Source organism: Aotus nancymaae, unplaced genomic scaffold (assembly GCF_030222135.1).
Source record: "Aotus nancymaae isolate 86718 unplaced genomic scaffold, 86718_ANA_hifiasm-v0.15.2.pri h1tg000006l, whole genome shotgun sequence".
Classification (NCBI taxonomy): Eukaryota; Metazoa; Chordata; class Mammalia; order Primates; family Aotidae; genus Aotus; species Aotus nancymaae.
The window spans coordinates 87008233-87031139 of NW_026988417.1; the positions used below are offsets into that span (position 1 = coordinate 87008233).

General features: G+C 35.0%; 1 protein-coding gene across 3 annotated transcripts in view; it reads left to right on the forward strand.

Annotated features, from left to right (window-relative positions):
* Positions 1–20871, forward strand: part of SMARCAD1 (SWI/SNF-related, matrix-associated actin-dependent regulator of chromatin, subfamily a, containing DEAD/H box 1) — an 86761-nt gene extending 65890 nt beyond the window's left edge. For all 3 annotated transcript variants that reach the window (XM_012437771.2, XM_012437770.2, XM_012437772.2), the window contains 13 exons: positions 2027–2126; positions 3156–3215; positions 3323–3398; positions 4769–4904; positions 5421–5558; positions 8976–9071; positions 9168–9285; positions 9476–9597; positions 11135–11323; positions 12019–12137; positions 13325–13507; positions 14783–14892; positions 19045–20871. In XM_012437771.2, the coding sequence (XP_012293194.1) occupies positions 2027–2126; positions 3156–3215; positions 3323–3398; positions 4769–4904; positions 5421–5558; positions 8976–9071; positions 9168–9285; positions 9476–9597; positions 11135–11323; positions 12019–12137; positions 13325–13507; positions 14783–14892; positions 19045–19106 (1509 nt within the window). In that variant the 3' untranslated portion in view covers positions 19107–20871. The remainder of the gene's footprint in view (positions 1–2026; positions 2127–3155; positions 3216–3322; positions 3399–4768; positions 4905–5420; positions 5559–8975; positions 9072–9167; positions 9286–9475; positions 9598–11134; positions 11324–12018; positions 12138–13324; positions 13508–14782; positions 14893–19044) is intronic.
* The last annotated feature ends 2036 nt before the right edge of the window (positions 20872–22907 follow it).

Here is a 22907-nt window from a genome sequence, read left to right on the forward strand (position 1 = left end):
TTCCTCCTTCTCTTTGTTTTGAGTCTTTGTGTATCGTTGCATGTGAGATGGGTCTGGATGCAGCATAGCAATGGGTATTGGCTTTTTATCCAATTAGAATATATATAACTTTAATACTAGCATTTGATGCTAGCTGGCTGTTTTGCCCATTAGTTAGTGTAAATTTTTCGTTGTGTTAATGTTCTTTTCTTTTTGATATATTTTTGGAAAGGCTGATATTGGTTGTTCCTTTATATGTATAGTGCTTCTTTCAGAGGCTCTTGTAAAGCAGGCCTGGTGGTGGTGAACTCTCTAAGTACTTGTTTGTTCGCAAAGGATTTAATTTTTCCTTTGCTCATAAAGCTTAGTTTGGCTGGATATGAAATTCTGGGTTGAAAGTTCTTTTCTTTAAGGATGTTAAATATTGGTCCCCACTCTTTTCTGGCTTGTAGAGTTTCTGCTGAGAGATCTGCTGTAAGTCTGATAGGTTTCCCTTTATGGGTAACCTGACCTTTCTCTCTGGCTGCCCTTAGTATTTTCTCCTTCATTTCAACCCTAATAAATCTGGCGATTATGTGCCTTGGGGTTGGTCTTCTTGAAGAATATCTTTGTGGTGTTCTCTGTATTACCTGGAGTTGAATATTATCCTGCCTTGCCAGGTTGGGAAAGTTTTCCTGAATGATATCCTGAAGAGTATTTTCCAACTTGGATTCATTCTCTTCATCACATTCAGGTACACCTATCAAACGTAAATTAGGTCTTTTCACATAGTCCCATATTTCCTGGAGACTTTGCTTATTCCTTTTCATCCTTTTTTCTCCAATCCTGTCTTCTTGTTTCATTTCACTGAGCTGGTTCTCGACTTCTGATGTCCTTTCTTCTACTTGATCAATTCGACTGTTTAAACTTGTGCATGCTTCGCAAAGTTCTCGTGTTGTGTTTTTCAGCACCATCAATTCACTTATATTCCTCTCTAAATTGTCCATTCTCGTTAACATTTCGTCAAACCTTTTTTCAAGGTTCTTAGTTTCTTTGCATTGGGTTAGAACAAGTTCTTTTAATTCACAGAAGTTTCTTATCACCCACGTTTTGAAGCCTGCTTCTGTTATTGGAACACACTCATAATCTATTAAGCCTTGTTCCATTACTGATGAGGAATTGCGATCCCCTGTAGAGGGAGAGGCACTCTGATTTTGAGTATTCTCTGCCTTTTTACGCTGATTTCTTCCCTTCATTATATATTTATCCATCTGTTGTCTTTGTAATTACCGACTTTCTAACTAGGTCTCTGAGCAGACGTCCAACTTGTTGACTCCCAGCGCCAAAATCTGCGCAGTCCACTGCGCCGGCCAAAATAGCGGTGTTAAGATTGATGGTGCTTTTCTGCCCGGGAATCTCCGGACTCTGCACCAAAAACTGGCACGCTAAGGCACCAGCAAAACCGCCGCGCCGGCCACAAGAGTCGCCCTGGCGACCCGTGGGGCTCCCCTGCTGGGAATCTCCTGGTCCGTGAGCAACTAATATTCGTCTGAAAGTATGGCGTCCTCTCGTTCTCTGTGCTTTCACTGGGAACTAGGAGCCCGAGCTGCTAGTGATCAGCCATCTTGGATCTCTCTCGATTATATTCTTAATGGTAGAATTGGTAGGATAGATTAGGCATATGTTTCCTCCAGTTAATCATGGGATATTGTCCTCAAACCATTCAGTGGATATTAAACATTCACTGTGTATGAGCAATAAGCAAAATTATATCCTTTCCATGCAGCGCAAAAAGTCTTCCATATTAACATGTGTTATATATGAACTAGCAATGATTATCCATCCATCCTGCTCAGTAAAGTTAAGTTTTACTATCATTTGGAGATTATGATCAATCTGTCATTTGAGAACTAAGAACATAGTAGAAATTCCTTTAGAGTTGCATTATGGGAAATCAAAAGTGAATACAGCACAGAAGTATTCCTTTTTATTTTGTATTTTTATATATTTATTTATTGTTTGCTTATTTTAAAATTTCATATGTTATCTTTTAAACTTTTAATTTTAGGGCCTAGGAAAAACTATTCAAGCCATTGCATTTCTGGCATACCTCTATCAGGAGGGTAATAATGGTCCTCATTTGATCGTTGTTCCAGCTTCAACTATAGGTTTGTAATACGGGAAACAACTGTATTTAATTTTACCATGTTTTATATAGGTAGAAGACAGTGTGTGTATGGGTGTGTATCAGAGGGCGTGCTGTGGTTTCTTAGTTTGTAGAAATGAATATTAATTTTATGGTCTTTTTATACTTTTCTCCTTTGTGTATATATGTGTGTTTGATTATATTGGCAGTCTTTTAAAAAGAAAATAACTCAAGTGTAAGTTCGTTTTAAAACTATAGACCAAGGACCACTTATTGGTTCATAATACTTTTAGTAACTTTTAAAAGTGACTAAAAGAACATGAGTACTTTTAAATGTAAAATTAAATGTTTACTGGATGACGGTATCTCATTAATTCCTACTCATGTAACTGTTCCATTCTTTCTCAATTTGTTGGATGTAGAAGTTAGAATAAGAGAATATTTGTACATGTGAATGTAACAAAGAAAACCTTTCTCTTTAAATTGGCGGTTAATAATCAACTGTAAATATAATATTTGATTCTCTGCCCTTCATTTTGATGCCTCACAAAACCGCAAGATCATTTTACATAAGTTTCATAAGGAGTAATATTGTAAAGGATCTGTGATAAAAAACAGTCATCATGGCATTTTTTCTTTCTTTTTTTTTTAAGACAGAGTCTCGCTCTCGCTCTGTCACCCAGGCTGGAGTATAGTGGCACGATCTCGGATCACCGCAACCTCCGCCTCCTGGGTTCTCATGCCTCAGCCTCCCAAGTAGCTGGAATTACAGGCACCTGGCACCATGCCTGGCTAATTTTTTTTATTTTTAGTAGAGACGAGGTTTTACTATGTTGGCCAGACTGGTCTTGATCTCCTGACCTCAGGTGATCCATCTGTCTCGGCCTCCCAAAGTGCTGGGATTACAGGTGTGAGCCACCTTGCCTGGCTGGTATTTCTATTTCATAAAAGACTAATTTCTAACTAGCACTTGTCAAACTTTAGTGTTCATTTAACTGCGTGAATATACCCTGTTGTAGCAGATGCAAATAATATCTCTTCTGTTCCATAGATAACTGGTTAAGGGAAGTTAATTTATGGTGCCCTACTTTGAAGGTGCTCTGTTACTATGGTAAGAATATGTCATTCTGCTTTTAACTTTGAAAATTCTTTTAAAATTAAAATATAGTACAGCACAATAAATACACTCAAAATGTGTTTATTGTTTTTAAACTCTAGGTTCTCAAGAAGAACGTAAACAAATTAGATTTAACATTCATAGTAGATATGAAGATTACAATGTAATTGTGACCACGTAAGTACTGAGAAATTTGGGGAGGATGGGTATTTGTGCAGCCCCCAAATTAAAAAAAGAAAAAAAATGTAGTAGTACTATGTAGGAAAGTTTATGCTGTGAACTGTGATACAAAAGTAATAGAACGACTTATGTTGGGGATTCAGGCATTGTTTAGTTTGGTGTCTAGCACCAATATAGGAGGTTTTTGTTAGTGCATCACCTCACTAATGATGACTGTAAAAAGGATTTGCCCACTTAATTGAAAAAAGCATCTTGTAATAGGAATCTCTCAGTTTTGAGATATCTCACCAAAATGAGTTATATTTTTAATTTACAAATAAGTATCAGTAATAAATACAGTGAAATCTCATTTTCTTAATGAAAAATTTGAGTTAGGGCAGAAATAAAAATGAAAACTATAACTTTGGATAAGTTGACTACTACTTGGTAGTAATTGTTTGATACAAATATCTTGCACAGAACTTAATGCTCTTGTGTTACATTTATTATTTGATTTATTTGAAGTTCTATTTTACCTGTAGTTATTATTTCTCACTACTGGCTTCTTGTGTCTGTCCTTAAAAAATTCATGCAGAATTTTGTTTTTTCTTTTTTTGAGATGGAGTTTTGCTCTTGTTGCCCAGGCTGGAGTGCAGTGGCGCGATCTTGGCTCACTGCAACCTCTGCCTCCCGGGTTCAAGCAATTCTCCTGCCTCAGCCTCCTGAGTACCTGGGATTACAGGCATGTACCACCACACCTAGCTAATTTTGTGTTTTTTTAGTAGCGACAGAGTTTCTCCCTGTTTGTCATTCTGGTCTTGAACTCCCGACCTCAGGTGATCCACCCACCTCGGTCTCCCAAAGTGCTGGGATTACAGGCATGAGCCACTGCACCTGGCCTGTTGTTGTTTTATTTATTTATTTTTTTTAAATAGGCTCCATATGCAGTCTCAAGCTACTAGCTATTAACTCTTATTTCTTGGATCTACTCTGCTAGTTTAATAAAATAGATTGTTTTAAAGAAAAATATGTTTTAGTTTCATGTTCTTTGTGCTTACTAAAACATAACATTTCATGGAGCAGATTACTTATAAATTATACCCAAATTGACCTCCTCCCAGGTATGTAGAAGTTGTCTGATTGTAACATCAACATTTTCTTTCAATTATGTATTGCAGCTTTCATAACTTGGTTACAATGTACATCAATAATTATTAAATACAAATACATCAGTATTTATTTAAGTATTACCTGTTTTTAGTGCTGTTCTTTAAGTACTGGCTGTTAGAAATATGTAAATAAAAAATGATTTTTTAAGACCTTAAATCTCGCTAGACTCCAGGCTCTTAAAGGTATAACCTTAGAGATGTTTTTTCTTTTGGTGACAGATATAACTGTGCCATCAGCAGTTCTGATGACCGTAGTCTGTTTCGACGGCTGAAACTTAATTACGCAATTTTCGATGAGGGCCATATGCTGAAGAATATGGGCTCCATTCGCTACCAGCACCTTATGACAATTAATGTAAGAGAATGTTTGTAAAGTTTTCCAAATTACCATAAAATTTTAGATTATGTAATTTAATATATGTAGTTTTCTGTGTTAGGTATTAGCAAGTTTTTTTCTGTAAAAGGGCAGATAGTAAATTTTTCACACTTTATGGACTAGATGGCCGCTGTCACATATTCTTTGATCTTGTTTTTTAATAATCCTTTAAAATGAAAGAAAATTCTTAGATAATAAGCCATAATTCACCTACTCTGTATGTTAAACTTTATAATCTTTCATCACCTCATAAAGGTGATATGAGGATGCAAGTTACCTACTTATAAGACCAGTGGTTTTCATATTCTGCCTTAAGTATAATAGATGATAATGGCAGACATCAATTATCTGAATTACTAATCATTCATCACAGAATGTTAAATTATTAATAAAGATTTTAATTTATCTCTCCTCCCTTCCTTCACCAGGGAGGGTAGACATGAAAGGAGTGGCTCTTTAAGAAAAGACTAATACAGATTTTACCTTCATTCACAGGCAAATAACCGTTTGCTGCTCACTGGCACACCTGTACAGAATAATCTGTTAGAACTCATGTCACTGTTGAATTTTGTTATGCCACACATGTTTAGTAGTAGCACCAGTGAAATACGAAGAATGTTTTCCTCTAAGACGGTAAGCATAAATGCATATTTTCTTCCAAATGTGTTACTTGTGTTTTAACTGGGCCAGTCTTTTGTACGTCTCTCTTATTGTTTTCATAGTGCATATGCTCTATAAAATAAGTTTAAGTAGGTGATAACTATATTTGGATCAGTTTGAAAATCAGCCAGAATATAATGCAGGAAAACAAATAGCAATTTCCATAATTGATGGCCGAAAGTCTTGGTTAATATCCTAATTTTCTGCAGAATGACAATTTTAAATTGATGAAGAGCTCAGATATGTAATATGTGTGGAAAGTTTGATCTTTATATCATCTATATCAAAATTATGGGTAAACTATAGAACTAGACAGAGTTAGAATATCCAGAAAATGCCTATACTGAGAAATATAAAAGTTAATAAAACAAAAGTTACAACTTTTATTGATGGTAAAGAAATCCTCTTCACAGTAAAATCTTCATTACTTCTTTATTGTTTAGGAAAAGTAAGATACAGTCTTCAAGAACTCCCACATTTTTCAATAAAGCAGTGTTTATATTGATTCTTGGCTCTCTTCCAAATCACTAATCTTTTGCAAGAATTTTCTATGATATTCTTCCACTGTAGATTAACTGCCTTTTTAACATTTACTAATTTGAATTCCCTCCCACTTAACATACAGTGTTTGAAATGGCCTAGCAGATTTTATGAACTACTTTCTATCTTTAATTTCTATATATGGAGGACTCCTGCACATCATAGCATAAATTTCTACTTTTTAATTCTCCGAGATAACCAGTTTTGACTATTCCCCGTTTTTAGACCACATGTTTCGCATTAGCCTGCACTAGCTTTCTTTTGGGGCCATTTTCCACTAAGAAATAAAGGTTTTTCTACCCCCTAAGCTCCTCCTTAACCCACACGTAGACACATTTTTAAAAGAGAGTTATTTAGGTAATCAGTTCATGACTCATCAGTTGATGACTTCTGATCACCAGTCTAGTACAGTTCAAACTGATTACGTCAATTTGAGGAGAGAGATCCAAGATGGCTGATCACTAGCAGCTCAGGCTCGTAGCTCCCAGTGAAAGCGCAGAGAACGAAAGGATGCGACACTTTCAGGTGAATATTTGTTGCTCACGGACCAAGAGATTCCCAGCGGAAGAGACCCACGGGTTGCCAGGGCGACTCTTGTTGCCGGCGCGGCGGTTTTGCTGGCGCCTTAGCGCGGCAGTTCTTGGTGCAGAGTCCGGAGATTCCCGGGCAGAAAAGCACCATCAATCTTAACACCGCTGTTTTGGCCGGCGCAGCGGATTGCTCAGATTTCAGCGCTGAGAATCAACAAGTGACGTCCGCTCAGACCTAGTTAGAAAGTCGGTAGTTACAAAGACGACGGAGGAATAAATATATAATGGAGGGAAGAAACCAGCCTAAAAAGGTAGAGAATACTCAAAATCAGAATGCCTCTCCCTCTACAGAGGATCGCAATTCCTCATCAGTAATGGAACAAGGCTTGGAGAACGAGTGTGTTCCAATAACAGAAGCAGGTTTCAAAAGGTGGGTGACAAGAAACTTCTGTGAATTAAAAGAACTTGTTCTAACCCAATGCAAAGAAACTAAGAACATTGAAAAAAGGTTTGACGAAATGTTAATGAGAATGGACAATTTAGAGAGGAATATAAGTGAATTGATGGAGCTGAAAAACACAACACGAGAACTTCGCGAAGTATGCACAAGTTTTAACAGTCGAATTGATCAAGCAGAAGAAAGGATATCAGAAGTCGAGGACCAGCTCAGTGAAATGAAATGAGAAGACAAGATTGGAGAAAAAAGGATGAAAAGGAATGAGCAAAGTCTCCAGGAAATATGGGACTATGTGAAAAGACCTAATTTACGTTTGATAGGTGTACCTGAATGTGATGAAGAGAATGAATCCAAGTTGGAAAATACTCTTCAGGATATCATTCAGGAAAACTTTCCCAACCTAGCAAGGCAGGGTAATATTCAACTCCAGGTAATACAGAGAACACCACAAAGATATTCTTCAAGAAGACCAACCCCAAGACACATAATCACCAGATTTATTAGGGTTGAAATGAAGGAGAAAATACTAAGGGCAGCCAGAGAGAAAGGTCAGGTTACCCATAAAGGGAAACCTATCAGACTTACAGCAGATCTCTCAGCAGAAACCCTACAAGCCAGAAAAGAGTGGGTACCAGTATTTAACATCCTTAAAGAAAAGAACTTTCAACCCAGAATTTCATATCCAGCCAAACTAAGCTTTATGAGCAAAGGAAAAATTAAATCTTTTGCGAACAAACAAGTACTTAGAGAGTTCACCACCACCAGGCCTGCTTTACAAGAGCTTCTGAAAGAAGCACTATACATATAAAGAAACAACCAATATCAGCCTTTCCAAAAACATATCAAAAAGCAAAGAGCATTAACACAATGAAAAATTTACACTAACTAAAGGGCAAAACAGCCAGCTAGCATCAAATGCCAGTATTAAACTTATATGTATTCTAATTGGATAAAAAGCCAAAACCCATTGCTATGCTGCATCCAGACCCATCTCACATGCAACGATACACAAAGACTCAAAACAAAGAGAAGGAGGAAGATTTACCCACCAAACAGAGAGTAAAAATAAACAAAAAGCAGGAGATGCAGTTCTCGCCTCTGATAAAGTAGACTTTAAAGCAACAAAGATCAAAAGAGGCAAAGAAGGACATTACATAATGGCAAAAAGATCAATCTAACAAGAAGAGCTAACGATTCTATAGCTCAACGAGACAGAAAATTAACAAGGACATCCAGGACTTGAACTCAGACCCGGAACAAGTAAACTTAATAAATATTTATAGAACTCTCCACCTTAAATACACAAAACATACATTACCACCTCACACCTATTCCAAAAGTGACTACATAATTGGAAGTAAATCACTCCTCAGTAATTGCATAGCATTTCATAGGTTTAAATGAAATATTGGTTGGCTGCTCGTTTGTTATTTTCTTCCCTTATTCCTTCCTGTTTACATCAAGTATAATTATTGGTATAAAACAGGTTTTCAATACCCATTACTAAACTGCATTCTAGCCTGGGCAAGAAAGCAATAGTCCCGTTCTCTCTCTCTCTTTCTTTTCTTTTTTCTTCCTCTTCTTCATTCTTTTTTTTCTTTCTTTCTTCCAAAAAAAAGAACAAATTGATTACCTCAGTAGAGTACATGATTACCTACTATGAAACTTCAAAACACATATGCAGCTTCAAGAAGTACGTGGCAACTCAGAATTCAAATGTGAAGTTCCCTCTAGAATGAATCAAGTTTCTACAGAAAATAACTCTGACTGTAGTGAGGGAGATTATTATGTTGTGTAACAATGCTGTTATTGTGATAATTTAAATGAATAATTCCTAAAAGGATATGTTTTTATTTTGCTCAGAAATCAGCAGATGAGCAAAGTATTTATGAAAAGGAGAGAATAGCACATGCAAAACAAATTATAAAGCCATTTATTCTCAGAAGAGTAAAAGAAGAGGTAATGCTTATCCACGTTTTTTTATTTTTTATTGTTTTTAAGCTTATGTTTTTCTTTTTGCTAGAATGATTATCTAAAACTGTTTTTCTTTCTCAGGTTCTCAAGCAGTTACCACCCAAGAAAGATCAAATTGAGTTGTGTCCAATGTCGGAGAACCAGGAGCAACTCTATTTGGGTCTTTTCAACAGATTGAAAAAATCTATCAATAACTTGGGTATAATCTGATTTTCACGATGTGAAAAAGAATCTTGTACTGGGGCTGCATTTTGTTTAGTCATATAATGGGATTTGCTCATTTTCAAAAACTAGCTGGAATTTGAAGAAATAATTTAAAAACTTAGTTGATATATTTCAACAATTATGAACTTGATTTTATTTTTTAATGTGTTCTCTTTGGGTCACAGAGAAAAATACAGAAATGTGCAATGTCATGATGCAGTTGAGGAAAATGGCCAATCATCCTTTATTACATCGCCAATATTACACAGCTGAAAAACTCAAGGAAATGTCTCAGCTTATGCTAAAGGTAAGGATTTCATATTATGTTAACACTGAGCTTTATTAAGAGGTTAAGTTGTTAGACTATAAGATTGGTGAACCCTATGGGCATACTAAACCTTTAACTACATATTTAAGAAAAACTTTTTTTGAGACCAGGTCTGGCTCTGTTGCCAAGGCAGGTGATCTTGGTTCACTGCAACCTCTGCCTTCTGGGCTTAAGCCATCCTCCCACCTTAGCCTCCTGAATAGCTGGGACTACAGGCACATGCCACCACGCCCGGCTAATTTTTTGTACGGATGGGGTTTTGCCATGTTGCCCAGGCTGGTCTTGGACTCCTGAGCTCAAGCAATTTGCCCACCTCAGCCTCCCGAAGTGCTGGAATTAAAGGCATCAGCCACTGCACCCAGCCACAAAAAACACATTTTAGACCTACTTCAAGGTGATTTGGGGGACATAAATCAAAGAAGTAGTGATAACCTACATCATAGGTCGGTAAATTGTGGCCACATGGCAGTGACTATTTTTATAAATAAGGTTTTATAACACAGTCATGCCTGTTTGTTTTTGCTTTCTGGGACTGCTATTCTCACTACAGGAGCAGAGTTGAGTACTTGCCATACAGGTCATCTTGCCTGCAAAGCCTAAAATATTTATGATGAGGACCTTTACAGGAACAGTTTGCTAACTCCTAGTCTATGCTTCCATAATGCACTTCTCTTTCATTTTATTTCTTCTTTATAATTTTAGCAATTACTCTTAATTTTTGCCTCTTTTCTCCTTTAACATTTTATCGTTGTTTATCCTTATTGATCTTTGTGTTGAAATCAACCTCCGTTTTGTTTTTTTGTTTTTTTTGAGATAGGCTTTCGCTCTTGTCACCCAGGCTGGAGTGCAATGGCCTATCTCTGCTGACTGCAAACTCCACCTCCTGGGTTCAAGCGATTCTCTTGCCTTAGCCTCCTGAATAGCTGAGATTATAGGCACCTGCCATTATGCTCAGCTAATTTTTGTATTTTTAGTAGAGATGGGGTTTCACCACGTTGGCCATGCTAGTCTTGAACTGCCAGCCTCAGGTGATCTGCCCCCCGTCAGCCTCCCAAAGTGCTGGGATTACTGGCGTGAGCCACTGTACCCAGCTCACCCATTTTCTTTTTAAAACCTTTTTATATTATTTTAAACGGAGAATTTCAAACACTTGTAATAGAATTGCAAAATGAAACTGTCTGCCCATATGTTACTTTACCCCTTTGAAAGTTACCATTTGATAATGACACCATTCTTGTTTCATCTATACCCCAGATTTCTCCCCAGGTTATTTTGAACCAAATTCTAGACATTATTTCATCTGTAAATGTTTTAGTATGTTATCTTTAAAACAGTAAGGACTTTTCCCCATTTATTATACCTAAAAGATTACTATTAATTTTCCTTGCTGTATCTGTTACACTAAAATGTTTTGTGATTTAGGTATTTTATCAGGTGTAAACAATTTCATTAAATTTTTCTGATTATATTATAAATTATTTTTATTTTTAAATATACTGTTTTGTTTTGTTTTAAGGAACCTACACATTGTGAGGCTAACCCTGACTTGATCTTTGAAGATATGGAAGTTATGACAGACTTTGAACTACATGTACTTTGTAAACAGTATCGACACATTAATAACTTTCAGTTAGACATGGACTTGATTTTAGATTCTGGAAAATTCCGAGTTTTAGGATGCATCTTGTCTGAATTGAAACAGAAGGTATTAAAGAAGAATGGCACTCTTTTGTATATTCCCAATTAGTTAAACTTCTTAAAGTAATTTTAGCACACTGACTTGCTTGAATTAGCCTATGTCTGTTCTACATTCTTCTAGAACATAGTGTTTTGAACATTTTCTTGACATGTTTTCTTGATTACATCCTTTCATCTTTGGAACCTCAGACAAAAACAATAGAAAGTAGACTGTATCTGTATTGATGTTTTAAAAATGTCTCAATTGTCATTACTTCATAAGTGGCAATCTGTATGTGTGCTTCAAAATTAGTTTTTGAAGGCACCATTTGTTAAATAGTTACTTAAGTAATACTGCTCTTTATATGTGAAATAGCCTAAATTTGTAAAATCACAATTGAGATAGTACACACATATGCAACTTTTCACGTTTTCTGATATTTTTCTTATGAAAAGGAAGTAATTTAACTGTTCTTTAAAATCAAAACTGAGAGCTAACTTTTAACCCTGAAATTTAGAAGTTAAGGCAGTTTATTCATATATAGGCTACAACAAGATATATATCTTAGGTATTATTACTTGATTTTTATTAAATAAGCAGTTAATCATAGAGAATTTTCTACAAATTTATCAACATGATCTAAGTAGCACTTAATTGTTTAGACCTGTCAAGGCTTTGAGTAGTAAAACAGTTTTTTCTAATTCATGTATGTATTTTCACAGGGTGATAGAGTTGTGTTATTTAGCCAATTTACCATGATGCTGGATATCTTAGAGGTTCTCTTAAAACATCATCAGCATAGGTACCTCAGATTAGATGGAAAGACTCAGATTTCTGAAAGGTTGGTATATTTCAAGTTAGTTTTTTAAAAATCACTTATTTATTTTTATTATTTGTTAGAATTTTAAATGTGTAGAGCACTGGATAGAATTTTGTTATTTTTACATTTGATTACTTTAAATCATGAACTTAAGAGTAATTTCAATGGCCAAGCGTGGCGGCTCACGCCTGTAATCTCAGCACTTTGGGAGGCCGATACAGGTAGATTGCTTGGGCTCAGGAGTTCAGGACTAGCCTGGACAACATGATGAGACCCTGTCTCTCCTAAAAATACCAATAACAACAAAAATCACCAGGCGTGGTGGTGCAAGCCTGTAGTCCCAACTAGGAAGGCTGTGGGGGCGGAGGTTGCAGTGAGCCAAGATCACATCACTGTGCTGCAGCCTAGGTGATAGAGCGGGTCTATGTCTCAAAATTTAAATAATTTTCTTTTAATTTTTCTATCTGAATTGTATACAAATGTATTTTAAAACAGCTATTATAATTGTGTTTTTTATGGTTTTCCCCTTTAAAAATCTTTCAAAGTCTAAAACACCTTCTCTTTCATCAAGATTGTTTTAAAATCTTTCCTATTTTAAGAGTAATTAAGGTTTTTTTTAATTCCCAAAGGTTTTATAGATTGTCCTTAGTAAAGAAGGAATTGTCTTATATATAAGAAGGAATTGTGTAGTATTTTTAAATTGCATTATATATTTTGATTATTTTGTTCCTGTGGGCCAGAGTGTTTTTTTTTCCTCTGCATTAGAGTAAAGGTAAAAATAATGCTTTTTTTAAAAAAAGAGAATCAACTGATCAGTTTGATCATGAGGTCCTTGGTTCATCAGAAATGTTGTCTGCCTGTAGCAGCTGACATACCTCTGAGAAGGGTAAGGATTGAAAAGCTGTACACAGAATTTAGCTAAGCCACAATTTAAAAAGGACAAAATAGTCATTTAGGAATTAATTGAATCTGAATAGTTGAATTGAAGTAAGAGTTGCTAGGGGTAGCAATGTCATAGAAAAGAAGTTGGTGAATTGAGGAGGCTCTTCAATGGTATAGCCAGAGGAGAAGTAACTACAATACCAAGAGATGTGTTGACATCTTCTGGTTTGTTTCCCATGTGATAATCATCTCCATTTCATGATTTCCATTTTAATTACATTATACAACTTTTTAGTGAGATTTAACCTAATTTGTTTATCTTACAGGATTCATCTGATTGATGAGTTTAATACGGATATGGATATCTTTGTGTTTCTGCTATCAACAAAAGCTGGTGGATTAGGAATAAATCTGACTTCAGCAAATGTTGTTATACTTCATGATATTGACTGTAATCCTTACAATGACAAACAAGCAGAAGATAGATGCCATAGAGTAGGCCAGACTAAGTAAGTGTTTTTAGTTGAAATGTATTTTTAATTCAGTGCCACTTTAATTTGTGAAGACCATTAGAATGTAGTGTTGGATGACATGCCTGAGTTTTTATTTTTCAGCAAAGTGTGGCTACTGATGTTTTCTGTACCAGCAGTGTTGAACATCAACTGCACTATGTAACCCTTCCATTTTCTAGTAATTAAAACCATCCACCCCCATTCAAAATAGTTCTGCAGTTCATGAAGATGAAGTATTATCAATGGTCTACCCTCTTTGAAAAAGATTAGTCATTGAAAAGATGCACTTGTTAGACCAGTTAACAGCTAGACAAACTTGGTAATGTACAAACTATTGCTGGGCTATCCTGTTACCCTTTAGGAAGTAAATTGAGTTGTAGATTATTTTAGATGAATGGCAGTTTTGACATTTGTCACAGCACTGTAAAGAGGTGAAGATCGTTGCAACTCTGCTTACATATATAAAGAGCAGTGTTTTCTTTGTATTTCAATATATGTCCAAAAGATATTGCTTTAGTCATTTATAGACTAAATACTTACCAGTATCTATTGTGAAACTTTGTACTTGACCACACTGCCTCAAGTGTACAGAGACACTGCTTCTCAGGACCTAAGAAGCAAAACGTATTTCTTTTAAAAATGTAGTTTCCATCTGAACACAGAACTGTTTGTTGTAATGTAATTTTATCCATATATAGATATATGTATTTTTTTTGGTGTTTTTTTTTTGTTGTTGTTGTTTTGTTTATTTGTTTTAAGACAGAGCCTCACTCTGTCACCCAGGCTGGAGTGCAGTGGCGCCATCTCGGCTCACTGCAACCTCCACCTCCTGGGTTCAAGCAGTTCTCATGCCTTAGCCTCCCAAGCAGCTGGGAGTACAGGTGTGTGCCACCACGCTCAGCTAATTTTTGTATTTCTTTTTTTTTTTTTCAATTAGAGACAGGATTTTGCTATGTTAACCAGACTGATCTCGAACTGCTGGCCTCAAGCCACCCACCTCAGCCTCCCAAAGTGCTGGGATTAGAGGCTTGAGCCACTGTGCCTAGCCAGTAATTTTTAAAGTACAAATATCTTTCTCTTTTCTTGAATCTTCAGGAGAGTCTAAAAGTTAAATAGTCAGAAAATGTCAGCCTCAAGTAGTTTAAATAAAAGAATTTAAGGACATCTTTGTCATAATTTTCAAGGTATTCTTTTTGAGCTCTTAAATATAGTTTAGAAATATCCAAATTACTATATTTATTAACAAATGGACATATCTTGTATTTTTTTTAGAGAAGTACTAGTTATAAAACTAATAAGTCAAGGGACGATTGAAGAATCCATGCTAAAAATTAACCAACAGAAACTGAAACTAGAACAAGATATGACCACTGTAGATGAAGGTAAGTTGTTTATAAGCAGAAACTTCAATATTTATTTATATGACCACAAATCAAATTAGTCAGTGCAAGAGGATGACAAAGATAGCTAAAATCCTTAACTAGCTTACAGTTTAGGGATCATGTGTGATGTGGGAGAAGGTAAGCATACTTATTTCAAAAGTACTGTAAGTGATAATTTTTAAAGTTCAAGTTCAAAATTTTTATTTTTATATATGTTTTTGAAAGGATAGTATGTTCAAAACCCAGATGTGAAAGAACAGAAGCCTCCTACTCATCCCACTTCCCAGCTTTCCCATAGAGGTGACAAGTGTTAGCCTTTTGTTTTTTTGTGTGTATGACCATTTATTTTATGTGTATAGAAATAAGCACATATTCTTTCTTTTATGGGAGAAAGAGTGCATGTCAACCTACAATCCACTCTTCTACAGCTTGCTTTTCTTATTTAATGTTAAATTAATTGGAAATAAGCAATTTTTTATTCTAATAAGGATATTCTTGATAATGGTTCATTTTAATTTAGCAAATTACTGTTCATGACAGATACTGTTAAGTCTGTGTTATGTTAGGCACTCTGTACTACATAAAAATCAATACATTTTAATCTGTCTACAGAGAGAAATATGATCATCAAATAATTACTTGTCTTTCTTGCATAGCATTTATTTCAGGGTGCTGTGGAAGCTTGGGGAGGCAGGCAGTAGAAAAAGTTTGAGTAAGAAACAACTGAGATCTTTAAAAGTAAGGATAAGTAGGGTGATCCTAAGTTAAACAATCAACGGTAATTACTGTGCTTTGTGTGCATGTGGCAACTTGCCAATTGCAGGTTGTCCAGCAAATACGGTAAAGTGAATGCGTAAGGCAGATTCTCTTTGGGCAGTGTTTTTCTTATTATTTTGCTAGGGCAGCTTTTAGAATTTAGTAAAGCATTTAAATTCTTTTTTAGCAATACTAGCAAATATCCAGATATATGGATTTATTCTAACAAGTTTCTCAATATAATAGAACCATAATAGTTGATTAACTATAAGTCTTTTCTTATGGGCTAGTTTATTTCCTCAGAAGGATATTTTTCAACCTCCTGGAAAGTGAGGAGACAGGTGGGGAGAGGTGATATGAGCCAACTGCCCTGAGAAGTGAAGGAGGGAGGTTTGTTCTCATATTTAAATATTAATAGTTAATCTGCCTTTTTTCAGCAACCTCTCTGTTCTTTACTATGCCAAGTCCAGAGTTCTTCAGATTTATGTTCTCCAAAGAGAATAAACCTTCATTTTTATATGTCTGGGGCAAATGGCTGGCTCTCTTGGGCAAGATTTAGGCATCTTACCTGTTCAAATTGTTTATAGATAGCTTCATGTTTCCCATTTATCCCCATTTCCTGAGCTTTGGTGGGGTAGAAGGGTAAGGATTCTGGGTATGAAGTAGCCTTGCGTTTCCTACCTGCAGACACTTAAGCTTTTACTTTATTATGTTAAAATCAATTTCCGTTCTTTACCTATAATTTTCTTCCAGAATTTGTGGGCAGCTGTCTCTCTGCTGTTGTCTTTTTTTCCTATTCTTTCTCTTTTGTTTAACCGCTTTACACTTTTTTCTCACACCATATTTTAATGGTATTACAGCTAATGGGAGCAGAGGTGATGTGTATGTTCAATATGTTCAATCATTTTCAGTCATAATGTAAATTATTTGTGTTTATATAAATTTGGTCAGTCTAAAAGTTTGCCTGTTATATTCACCTATGCTGTCTGTTAAAATAGCAGTGTATTTTTAGCTGTGCTCTCAAGCTAGTAGCTTTGAAATGTTTAGTTATGAAGAATCCTGCCCTCTCCTTACCCCTCTTCCTTTCTGTAGGAAGTTTTTCTCTATCTTGTTAAAGCTGTTTACATACGCATTTTTCCCAGTGTGTATTTTATTTGCTAGACTGAGGATGTAATGGTGTCTTTTATTTACTTATTGAACTGTAATCATTTTGTCTTCAGCTGTGCCCCTGGTTTCGTTTAGGTAATTTTGACACTGAACTGATGACACGTATGCCCTTCTTTCCATCTCTCACAATGTAGTCCTTTTCCTCTATAAACAAAAAGTATATTTGTAGTTGAGTATGTATAGCTTTTTGTTAACAATCTATTTGCCCCCTCTTACATAAAACTGTGAAAGGTAAAGACCATGATGCCTCTCAAATATGCATATCAGATTCTTGTGTTTCTAGAGCTTGCTTTGGTGATTATCAGAGTACCAACAGCAGGAGCAGCATCTCCTAAGAAATTGGCAATTTGAAATGCAAATTCCCAAGCCCCGTTCTGTACCTACTTGATCAAAAACTCTGGTGATAGGACCTGATAATACTCAGTTTAACAAGTTGTCCAGGTGATTCTGATAAAGCTAAAATCAGAGAACCACTGCTTTAAAATAAAGATTGTGTTTTGGATTTTTTTCAGTAACCTCCCTTAATGTGATTAATTGTATTAATATTTTTTTACCTTTTTGAACTTTAAAAAATATATATGTTACCACAATCATGACTACATACTCTTTGAATTTTTTTATTACAGAAATAGTCATACAAAAATGAAAGCAGTGGCTGGGCATGTCATTCATGCTCACAGTGCTTATTTGGGGAGACAGGAAGGAGGATCATTTGAGCCCAGGAGTGTAAAACTAGCCTGGGCAATATAGCAAGACTCCATCTCTATAAATATATATATGTGTGTGTATATATATATATTTTTAATTGTTGAAAGTATAGTATGAATGAAAAAGACAGTGATTTAACAGTTGTGACATTTGCCGTGTTTGTTTTTTCTACTTTTTTCCCATTGATCTATAATAAAGTCAATTGTAAACATGGCAATTTATTTTCAGTATCACAGCATAATTCCTCTAAGTTGGTACAATACCATTATAGCATCTAAGAAAATAAACAGTGAGTTTTCAGATATTATTATATAATTGTTCATATCCAGATTTTTCTCATTTGTCCCCGTAATGTCAAGTTCACACACTGCATTTTATTGTATTCTATCTTTAGTATCTTTTAAGTTTAAAAGGATCTCATTATTCTTTTCTTTTTTTCCTCTGCTCCCTCTATTCTTCCTAACATGGTATCAGTTCATTTAGTAATTTATAAAGGGTCAATTTGGATTTCATGGGCTTTTTTCAAGTATATGGATGAGCTTGGAAGCAAGGATGTCAGTGAACTCCCTAAGAGTTGATGCACTATATTGTGTTCCTGTGGATATATGTTTTTTTTTTTGTTTTGTTTTTTTAAACAGAGAAAAGAGTGGATAAAAGTACTGATAATTTTAGATAGTAACTGAGGTGTATATTTGTGAGAGGGGGAAGAAAGAAAGAAGTGGTTAGTTTTGCTACATTTCAGCCACATCTAATTTATAAAATTATTCATAGCCATGGATCTATTACAGATCAGCAAATATTTGTGAATTGCCAGCTGTGCTGTTGTAACTAGTAAATTAATAAATCAGCTCATCTCAAAATATTCTGAGTGCTGAATTGAATTAATCAGGGATGGCTAGATTATCTGCCACTGTGACACAAGGGGTCTTAGAAAATCTCATAATTCTTGTAAGTGCTTATAAATACTGGGGTTTAATTAAAATATAGGGCAAAGTTTAGATAAACAAGGTAATTTAAAGTGGCTAATTTAATCATTAGCTGGTATGCTGTGCTCAGAATGTTATATGTATACAGTTTGGGTCTAAGTGATTGTATCTTTGGATCAAAAAATAAGAGTTTAGATAAAATAAGTTTTGGGTTGGTTTAGGTTTGCATTTGTTGTCTTCGTTTTCTTTACTCCGTTTGTTACATAAATGCTTTTTATGTGATTTAGCAAATGTGAGAAGTACCATGGGCTAAATGACTTAGATATGATCCAGTGTATATCATGTATCTTTATATAGCTTTATAAAATTGGAAACATAACCTTAGATTTCTATGTAGGCAATATGAAAAAGAACACAGGGGAAATGGCCCTAATATAAGTAAAGTTTAGGAAAGGTTTTTAACAGGGGTGACCCTGAAGCAACCTAGTCCTTGAAAGATGAGTAAGAATTCACCAAGGAAAAAAAAATTGAGACAGTATGTCTTATAAAATAAAACATTTTTATAATGCTTTTAATGCTACTTTCTGATCTACAGGTGATGAAGGGAGTATGCCTGCAGATATAGCCACATTACTAAAAACATCAATGGGCCTGTGAAATAAGAATTGTGAGCTCTCAATTGATGAGGAAATATCAACTTGGTGCACTCAAGGACATTTACATTATGATGACCATGGGGTTTATGAACATTTATAACTTTTTATAATTTCCATATTACATTTCTCATAGTATGGACAACTTTTTGCCACTAACTGAATTCTCCAAATACTCACACGTGAAATTAAAAAAAAAAAAGCCACAAATATGTAGTCCTGAAGATGTTGAATAATCATTTTACAAAGCAGTTTTCTGAATGGGGATTAGTTGGTGATTGTTTGTAACAAATATGCTAATGCTTTAGAAATGTCAGTATTTTTGTAATTATTTCTACCTCCAAATATATATATATTGTCTTTCACTGGATAATGTGTGTAGATTTTTACATGTGCCTTATTTGACAATGCTCATGTCTTGTTTTTGCTTGTCTCATTTGAAGTTCTTTTTTATTATGTTAAAGAATGCAGCTGTATAGATTATATAGCTTTCATTTTATTGCTATTTGAAGCAGATGTTCACCAATGTCAGCAAGAACTCAACCTGAATTTAAAGGTGGCATTCCATATACTAACATCCCCCAGGTCCTCTCAAGTACTTCTGCTGAAACAAATTTGTTTGGCTAGGCACTAAGTTGTTTTCCAGTGAATAGTAACTAAAGAAGCCCTTACCTTGCTCCATGGATTAATTCCTTCTGTTCATTTTCCAACTGCACTAATTGTGCATATTACTCTGCCTAAACTTGTGCATGTTTTCATTGATTTCCCTCTCCCGGCTTTTGCTTCTCTTGAAATTGTTGCCCAGTCACTTCTGCTCCAATTCTCTTCCTCTCTAAATAGTAGTTTATTACTGCCACATCTCCATGCATCAGCAGAATGTTGGTGACATTTTTCTAGCCTGGCAGAACAGATTACTTAAAGCTATTTCACTTCAAAGCAGATTGAATGTGACTTCATCTAAAGGCAGCATTAGGTACTGCATGGAAATAAGTCATTAACTTGAAACTCTTAATCAAAATATATTTTACCAGTTTCCAGAATTTCCAGTACAGGACCGCTTGAAGAGAGAGCCATTGTTCAATTCCAATTCAGTGTGAGTGACAAAGTGAAATTTAGAAGTGAAGTTGTCTATTTGATATTTAACTCTTTATTAAATCTTTCTTTAAATTTCTGCCTGTCAGTCTATATTGCTGTTTTTATTTTACATCAGTTTCTTTGTATAACTTGTGAGTTCCATGTGTTTTGTTTTTATTATGTAAATATCATTATAAATAAACTTATTTATAAATCAAAGATTTGTTAATTTTTGGAAATCATACTTTTCAAAGCATCCTAACTTGCTAAGATGTTAGGTAATATGACCCTCTGGATTTGGAAAGCAAATAAAACTCTTACAGTGATTATTTAGATATTAAAGACTCAGAACTCATGGCTTAACCCCAGTCTTGATGGTATATTGAACAGACTGAATATATTTTACCATTACAGGGTTAAAAGGAGTCTTCCTATGTTAATACTACCTCCTTGTACATCACCGTACCCAAATCACTTAGTCAAATTGTTAGGAATATTACCTTTTGAAGTCTCATAATGGATTTCTCAAAACTTTTCTGTAGTAATGTATTTTCAGTGATAGGCTGTTTCTTTTGTTGTTGTTGTTGTTGTTGTTATTGTTATATCCATAATTTTATCTCTAATGAAATGTAGTTTGGTTCTTCCTGTAATGCGCTATTATGTCTTGGGCTTAATAAAAATATTTGTGATCATAAGTTGTATCTTCACACCCTTTTTAATAGTTTCTAACCCTCCTCTTACCCTTAAAAATGTATAATATTGGGCACAAATGGGATTATCTTATGTGCTTAATATTGCCTGTTTGTCAGTAAATTGGAACTTACTACTTAGGATGTATTCTCATTGGTTTCTTCATTGGACTGATGTCAGTAAATATTATAACCCATTATCACTACAGAGCAAATGAAGCAACATTTGGAGTAATATCTTGACCAACTGAAGCATTTTTTAAATGCAAGCTACACAAAGAAGACATGCCTTATGCATTTTTATAACTCCATCGATTTGTAACTTTATGCCAATAGATACTTATTTTGAAACATTACTGTTCCTAACAGTTGGTATTATTGTGTAGTGGAGAGATGGGGTTATGAGATTTGGTTTCCACTTGCATGACCTTATGTGTGACACAGTCCATAAATTTAAGGAATTTATTCTTTTAACTCTTCCCAAAAATGTATTTTTAAAATTATAAATTCAATATTCAATGTAGTTTCTGTGTGACTTTACTCTCGCTTAACCACCTTCTCTTTGTATAGCAGCAAGGAGAAATTTAATTTGGATACACAATAGAATAATGGAATGTGTTGTCCTTAAGTGCAAAAACATCACCTAAAGGTTATGATAATGCTAAATATTTCCTTACGAAACTTGCCATGGTACTTTATACTTAAATTATGATTTGTATAAATATATAGGACTGATTATCTTATTTTGAATTTTCATAATTTTGTATAAGCATTGGATAATTTTATATAAGCATTTACTTAATTCTGTCTTCATTAAAGCTTGATGTGAGGAAAATTTATATAGAAGAGTGAAGAAAAGTTAGCTACCTTCATTATCTAGAGCATTATTTGCATTTTGTTGTTGTTGTTAAAGGTAATATTTCAGATTGCCTGGATTACGTGTTGGAGGGCTTTATAATGAGATTCACATGCAACCTATTATAATTTACTTACAATCACTAATAAGAAAATTTGATCCAAAGAATCAAGTTACTTGGAAAATTCACTTTGTTTTTATGTGTAATCTTTAATAATTTATATTTATTGTTTTGTTATTGTTTGAGACAGAGTCCCTCTGTCACCCAGGCTGGAGTGCAGTGGCACAATCTTGGCTCACTGCAACCTTTGCCTCTTGAGTTCAAGTGATTTTCTGTCTCAGCCTCCTGAGTAGCTGGGATTATAGGCACCCTCCATGATGCCCAGCTTATTTTTGTACAGATGGGGTTTCACCATGTTGGCCACATTGGTCTCAAACTCCTCACCTCAAGTGATCTACCCGCCTCGGCCTCTAAAGTGCTGGGATTACAGGCATGAGTCATTGCCCCTAGCCTAAGGTATTTAATAACATTTTTTCAATTTCATAAAACATTGAGAGGAAACAAACACCTTAAATAATATTATACCTATCTGGGCTTTTCTTTTCCTTTTCTTTCTTTTTCCCCCACATCCTCCTCTCGTTTTTGACTTCTCAATTGTGAATAAAGCTGCTGTAAACATCTGTGGACAGGTTTTTATGTGGACATGTTTTCAGGTCCTTTGAGATGAATATAAAGGAGCACAGTTGCTGGACTGTAAGGTAAGAGTATGTTTAGTTTGGTAAGAAACTATCACTGTCTTCCAAGGTGGCTGTACCATTTATATTCTCATGAACTAATGAGAGTTCCCCTTGCTCCACATCCTCATCAGCATTTGGTGGTGTCTGCTGTTTTGGATTTTTGCCATTATGATAGTCATATAGTGGTATCTTGTTTTAATTGGCAGTTCGCTAATGACATTTTGTTGGGCACTTCTTCATATGTATTGCTACTGTATCTTTGTTGAGGCGTCTGTTGAGGTCTTCTGCCCAGTTTTTGATCAGCTTGTTTGTTGTCTTATTGTTGAGTTTTACGAGTTCTTTGTGTAATTTTGGATAACAATCTTTTATTGGATATGTGTTTTACAAGTATTTTCCCCCAGTCTGTGGCTTGTCTTCTCATTCTCTCGATCTCTGGGATATCTACATT